Consider the following 7,279-nt stretch of genomic DNA (forward strand, 5'->3'; position numbering starts at 1 on the left):
TTTGTCATTATAATAATTATTTGAAATGTAATGTAAAAATAAATAAAATACAAACAAAATAAAATTAAAAAAACATTGTAAAAAAAATAATAATAAGAAGAAAAAACTGAAGGGTTTCGAACACTTAACCTTTGACATAAGCAAACAGGCGCGGGTTCTACCATTGCGCCAAACAACACATTTGTTTTTCATTATCAAAATCTAAAATATAAATGTTTGATTCGGGTTAGGTTTGATCCGACCCGTCGCATACAGTGCGACGGTCGTACCAGAGACCAACTGCATAAGAGTATATGACACTAATGACAGTAATATGATCATAAGTACCATTCGTACAACACACTAAATGGAGACCTAAATGGGGAATCTAAACTCTAAAGAGATAATCTAAGCCCTACGGGAAAGTGTTCAACATGGTCATATAATTGTACCTAGGTATATGGAACTAATATGGCCATAAGTACCATGTGTATGGCACTAATGACCATAAGTACCATTCGTGCATCACTAAGTATGACATTAATGGTACTAATAGTGTCATGTGTGCCTAACCCGCGCGCAAACTCGAATCCGACCCGAATTTGGTCCTCCATTATTAAGGGTAAAACAGTCCTAAAATTGTAAAAAAAATAGTCAGATATTGTGTTTTTTCAATTAGTGGCAAAATATTGTGTTTCCTTCTTCAAAATGGCCATGAGAGTATATTGTTTCAATAAATTATATACTATACAGTCATAAAATTACTTTTATGATTTATTTTATGTTATAATTCAAGAAAACATTTAAATTCGAAAATGAGAAACCTGAACAAGTTCAAAGCATCTTTTTTTTTTTTTTGAGAATTTAGAATTACAAGAGGTATCTGAATATAATCAACTATGCAACCCGCACATAGGCGGGACCTCAACACCACACAATTGTGGGAATACTACATCGAACGCAGCGAGAATACAACACCACCTAAAGTGGGAAAACTTCACCGCACGCAGGCGGGATTGAATCCAAGACTTCTCACAAAGGAGAGTCTTTGAGGCCTCAACTTTACCACTAGAGTAATGCCTCATTGGCAGTTCAAATTATCTTAACTAGTGCAAATCCACTCATTTACTTTATGTGACAACATAACTATATAACTGTACATCTAACAATGTTATTGTTGCACATTTCACATATCATTATACATATATTTATTTGTCTTAAGAGTTTATAGTAGACCAAAAAACTTATACAGTTACAACTAGGGATGGCAATCTACCCGCGGGTAGTGGATATCCGCGAAAACTCGAACCCATTAGGGTGGGTTTGGATACCATTTGATATACACGGATAGTTTCGTGGGTACAATTCACTATCCATTTAGTTCGTGGGTATGGGTTGGGATACTTACTATCCATACCCGCGAAACCCGTTTACCCGCGAAAAATACCCGCCAATTATCCGTCAATTACCTGTCAAATATCCACAAAAAATTCTATAAAATATGGGCTTTAAATACATATTTTGAGATTATGGGCTAGTATTTTATATTTTAAAATAGGCCCATACAATAAGGCCCAAAGTCTAATACTGAGCTAAATGAAAGAATGGAAGCTTTTGGACTTGTCTTGAAGATGAAGAAGAAGAGTTCAATGAAGAGGGTTCTATTTCTACTGTCGAGCAATTATAGACATTGTTCTTTGTTGGATTTTATATTTTAGTTGATGAATTTGAACATTGTTCTTTGTAAATTTGAATTTAAACATTGTTCTTTGTGGATTTGAACTATGCTATTTGTGTTGATTTTTTTTTCTATTAAATTTGTTGTAAATTTATATTTAAATTCTATTTCGTGGGTATCCAGCGGATAGTGGGTATCCGGCGGATAGCGGGTATCCGTCGGATAGTGGGTGACGGATACCTGTCGGATAGCAGGTTTCGCGGATACCCGATGGGTAGCGGGTATCCGCGGGTAGCGGGTTTAGATACCATTTGATATCCATGGATAGTTTCGTGGGTAACAACCACTATCCATTTAGTTCGTGGGTATGAGTATGGATAGTCACTATCCGTACCCGTCGTACCCGATTGCCATCCCTAGTTACAACGTAGATTTTCAAATATTTGTTTGTTGCTGAATCAAGACACTCTAGTGTACAGTATTTTTTTTTAGGGTCTCTAGTGTATTGGTATGTTGCTCCATGCTCGATTTGTAATAAATCTTGTACCATAATCAAGTGTGTAATAATTATTCCAGAGTTTTCAGATACATATTGAAACATTAATCATGGACATGTGTGAAACAAAGACATTCTTTAACATGAAAATGGGCAAATATGAAGTCAATAAAGGGCCTACCAATACACTTATGTCCTTATATGTTCAGCCAAAATCACGGGAACTTTATAGCAAATTTCTCATTGATAAAATCAGAATCAAATACAGAATTCAGGTTTAATTCTAATTAATCTGTCACACCTAAATGAGCCTCTATATAAACTTCAACAGCCAAACAAATAAGTCGTATAGATCATGGCTTCAAAACTGTTCCTCACTGTGGCCGTAGTAGCAGCAGCGCTGTCGTTCATCGCTGCGGCTGATTATGTCAGATCACCGCCACGCGAAATGCTTCGTTCCCCCTCGAGCTCAGAGCCGCCTTCTTCTGCACAGCAGGTGAGTCACCTTCATTCTTGTTCATGAAAATGCTCGGTTTGTCTGCAAAATTAGTGATTAGTATCTTGGTGAGTGCAGGTTCACATCTCCTTGGCCGGAGCTAATCACATGCGGATCTCATGGATCACTAGCGACGAGAAATCTCCAAGCTTAGTCGAATACGGAACCTCGCCCAACAGCTACACCTCCAAAGCTCAAGGAGAGAACACTAGCTACACTTATTTAACCTACAAATCAGGCAAGATTCACCACGCCGTCATTGGCCCGCTCCGCGACCAAACCACCTATTACTACAAATGCGGCGGAGCTGGTCCAGAGTTCCAACTCAGAACGCCGCCGTCTAAGCTGCCGGTGACTCTGGCCGTCGCCGGAGATCTAGGTCAGACCGGATGGACCAAGTCGACTCTGGACCATATAGCACGGCTCCAACACGATCTTCTCTTGCTTCCGGGAGACCTTTCCTATGCTGACTACATACAGCCTGCTTGGGACTCGTTCGGACAACTGGTGCAGCCACTGGCGAGCACGAGGCCGTGGATGGTCACACAGGGCAACCACGACAAGGAGAAGATACCAGTCCTCGAACATAGCTTCCTGTCCTATAATTCACGATGGAAGATGCCGTATCAAGAGAGCGGCTCCGGTTCGAATCTATACTATTCGTTCGACGTGGCCGGAGTTCATGTTATAATGCTTGCTTCCTATACAGATTATGATGTGAACTCTGATCAGTATAAGTGGCTAAAGGTATGTCTTATGCTATGCATCAATAATATGAGAACCCACTATACTATTGTGTGTGTGCTGACCTAATAGTAGAGTGGTTAATGTTAACTTAGGCCAATTATCTAACATTCGAGTTTATTTTGATGCGATCTTTAAATTTAATGTTACAATCACAAAAAGAAAAGTACAAACCTATTGCTTTGGTGATGTTAGGGTGATCTTTCGAAAGTGAATCGCGGAAGGACACCGTGGATCCTTGCCGTATTCCATGTTCCATGGTATAACAGTAACGAGGCTCATCAAGGTGAAGGTGATGGCATGATGGCAGCAATTGAGCCCTTGCTGCATGCTGCTGCCGTGGACGTTGTGTTTGCTGGCCATGTTCATGCCTATGAACGCACAGTATGATTTTGCTTCTGTATCTGTATTCAATCTTTGAGCTCCACCTTAACTGTTTGGCTTGTAATGACAGAAGCGTGTCTTCAATGGTAAATCCGATCCTTGTGGATTCGTACACATCACGATTGGCGATGGTGGAAACAGAGAAGGCTTAGCGCGCAGGTACAAGGAGCAGCAGCCCGAGTGGTCTGTCTTTCGCGAAGCAAGTTTTGGCCATGGTGAGCTCAACATCGTGAATTCAACTCATGCGTTTTGGAGTTGGCACAGGAACGACGACGATGAGCCTGTGATATCGGACAAAGTTTGGATAAATTCACTTTTGAGTTCAGGGTGCCCCGCTAAAAGGAGTAATGGACTCAGAAAACTACCCTTGGCGCCATGAAATGAATTATAAATCCAAGATTTTAATTATGGATTCTCAACTAGGAAAGGTGCCTTTGGGTTTCTGTTTCTTATTGTCATTTCTTGGTTATATCAGTTTCGACAGTCATGATCACTTATTCTGTTTGCAAATTCCAGAATATGTTCTACATTTACCCATTAGTAATATAGTGGCTAGCGTTATTCTCTCATTTCACTTCTAATGTGTATATTTGTCATGGAAACCTACACCAGTAGTATGATATTTTATACATGAAACACAATATCTGTTCTCATACTGTCTTCCAATAGCCACAAACAAGAGTCTAAAGATCATTTCTCTACCAACGATAATGTATATATCATTTTAAAATAACAGAGACCAGTAACCGCAAACCATTAAGGAATATACTCATGCAAAGCTGGAATCATGTGCCTTAATTTCAAGTGCTTCACTGATGTCCCTTATAGTTAATCCTTTTCTTCACTCAAAAGCTCCAAACATAAGCAAAGTGACTCATCAGTCTCAAATGCTGTCCTCACTCTCTCCACCACGTTTACATTCACGCCATTTCTAGCTGCAAAGTGACAAAAGAGACAATGTTAAGAATCTGATTTTCTCAAATCTTAGAATCTCAGAGTTATACAAGTAGTTTACTGAGTTTCACTAGAGGGGGAGAATTAAGTCCTCTGTTTCGCTTCTCCTTAGTTTCTTCAAATGTTAGACCATCAGCCACATTCTTCACTAGCTTGGGATATATTGGTGCGTAAGGCTTCCACAACATCAGTAGAATCTGCGGTCGTTGTCTGGGGTCATAATTACGATCACGATGTAGGAGGAGGATATTTATATGACGGTATATAGAAGGTGTTTGGCTGAGATTATAAGCTCCTCAAAACAGTTTATAAGTTGTTTAAGAGCTTATAAGCTCCTTCAAAGTGTTTGGCAAAATAAGCTCCTCAACAGCTTATAAGCTCCAAAAATAAGCACCAAGAGCTTATAAGCTCTCCAAAAAATAAATTCTTCTACCCCAACTTATTTTTTTATAATCTCATATGCAACAATCTTTTACAAATATTTTTCAACTATAATATATTATTTACATCATATATCATTTAAGTTCATTTTTCTTCAATTTTCTCTCTCTAAAAAAATATTTTATCTCTCTAACAAAGAAATTCTCTCTCTAGCTTATAAGCTCAATTATCCAAACACTTTGACAACTTATAAGCTCTTAAAAATGACATCTTATAAGTTCTTGAAACATCTTATAAGCTCTTTAAAAGCTTAGCCAAACACCCTCATAATCTTTCCCCCAGTCTTGTCCTACAAACGCACAGCCACACTCATTAGCTAATAAGAATGAGAGGAAGTTGGTACATACGTCAGAGTTTTTGAGGGTTTGAAACCTCGAGAAGTCGAGATGGAAGCAAATATTGCCCATGTCTCACAGCCTCAAGCACTTTATTCTCACAGCCTCAGCCCTTTTCCAATGGCTGTGTATATCTTCAAATGTGTTATGCATAACACCTCCTCTTCCTATCACAATTAGGTCCCAACTCATCATTCCATCAAGAAAAGGGAAAATGTTTCATGACTTATAATTGAGTTCAGATCCAGCAAGATATCTCAATCAATGGAAGATCTTGAGAACTCTGTAAACAAGAAAGGTAGAGAATCCTACAACCAGATCAACCTCAGAATCGATCAATTTAAAGTTGTTTATTAAGATTCAATAATTGATTAAAAGAGATGATTTAGAGGGGTGTTTGGCTAAACTTATTTTAAAGAGCTTATAAGACTTTTCAAGACCTTATAAGATGTAGTAGTTTCTTAAAATCTTATAAGTTATTAAAGTGTTTGGATAATTGAGTTTACAAGTTAGAAAGAAAATTTTTGCTAGTGAAAGAAAATCGAAAAAAATAAAATTAAAATGATATATAAGGAAAATAAAAAATAATAGTTGAGGTTATTTTTGTAAAATGAGTGTTGCTTATAAGAAAATTTGAAAATAAATTGGGGTAGATGAAACTTATTTTTTAGAAGCTTATAAGCTCTTAGAGCTTAATTTTGCACCTTATAAATTCTCATAGGATGATTTAAAGAGCTTATAAGCTTTTAAAACTATATCTTATAAGCTTTTGAAACATCTTATATAAGCTCTTTAAAATAAGATTAGTCCAAAATAAATGGATAGATTGAGTTTCGAGTATCCTCCAAGCCTTCACTTCAAAGTTCAAACACATCCTGAGCGCCATTCAAGTTTAGAAATGAAGTCAAGAGATCATAGTGAATAGAGATGGTAGTTACTTTCATCCAAAAGATACAATCAAGAAAAAAAAATGTTATTCTACATTTATTAGTTTAGTGTAAGAAATTAAACCTACAATTATCAACCTTTTCTTCTCCACCACCTAGCTGTTCATCCCTAAACTTATAGAAAAACCAGCCAATCGAATTATGAAAACAGACACATCATTTCAAATAAATAAAGATAAGCAACTTACCCAAATTGATTTGGGGGAGCAAATGTTGTGGCGGGAATGGGATCTCCTAAGAGCATCTCCAAGGGTTCCTCTATTTTAGAGGGCCCTTCACTCTATTATAGAGTTGAAATATACAGTTTTTGAATTTTCATCTCCAACAATCAACTCTACATTTCCCTCTACAATAGAATATTCCTTTTTTATGCTCTTTATTATTAAATTATTTTATCAATTCAATTATTATATATCATATATATTTATAAATAAATATATTTATATTCAATTAAATGTAATTAAAATTAAAATTGAAATATAAAATAATTTAAATTTTTTTAAGAAAAATTAATTAATAAAGTGCTATATTTAAATATTATAGAACGATTAATTTATTTCAACAACATAAAAACTGAAATTACATAATACTCTTAGAATTAAACATTACATAATACTTAACAAAGCATCAATTACATGATAAAACTAACTATACGTCCATTCAGATTTCATTAAATCTGAATCATCCACCTTATCACTCCCCTACTATACGAAAGGATTGATTTGACAACACCATTTGGTCCTACATGATATCAAATAATGCAGCTTGTATCCTACATATCAATCTACAGCTGTATCATGCAGAAAAAGATAAAGCATTAATCAA

The 7,279-nt window shown here is 36.4% G+C and overlaps 2 protein-coding genes across 2 annotated transcripts; one reads left to right on the forward strand and one right to left on the reverse strand.

Annotated features, from left to right (window-relative positions):
* Window positions 1-2,352: 2,352 nt before the first annotated feature.
* LOC131024328 (purple acid phosphatase 18-like) lies at window positions 2,353-4,349 on the forward strand. The gene is made up of 4 exons (XM_057953841.1): window positions 2,353-2,649; window positions 2,728-3,396; window positions 3,589-3,777; window positions 3,848-4,349. Exons 1-4 carry the CDS (start codon window positions 2,509-2,511, stop codon window positions 4,154-4,156), a joined length of 1,308 nt encoding a protein of 435 aa, XP_057809824.1. The 5' UTR covers window positions 2,353-2,508; the 3' UTR covers window positions 4,157-4,349.
* Window positions 4,350-4,411: 62 nt separating this feature from the next.
* On the reverse strand, window positions 4,412-6,692 carry LOC131024329 (CRS2-associated factor 2, mitochondrial-like). The gene is made up of 4 exons (XM_057953842.1): window positions 6,643-6,692; window positions 5,520-5,674; window positions 4,793-4,928; window positions 4,412-4,712 (listed from the first exon to the last, which is right to left on the reverse strand). The coding sequence occupies exons 2-4, from the start codon at window positions 5,577-5,579 to the stop codon at window positions 4,606-4,608; spliced, it is 303 nt and encodes a 100-aa protein (XP_057809825.1). The 5' UTR covers window positions 5,580-5,674; window positions 6,643-6,692; the 3' UTR covers window positions 4,412-4,605.
* Between the last annotated feature and the right edge of the window lie 587 nt (window positions 6,693-7,279).

The sequence above is a fragment of the Salvia miltiorrhiza genome, chromosome 5 (assembly GCF_028751815.1).
Source record: "Salvia miltiorrhiza cultivar Shanhuang (shh) chromosome 5, IMPLAD_Smil_shh, whole genome shotgun sequence".
Lineage (NCBI taxonomy): Eukaryota > Viridiplantae > Streptophyta > Magnoliopsida > Lamiales > Lamiaceae > Salvia > Salvia miltiorrhiza.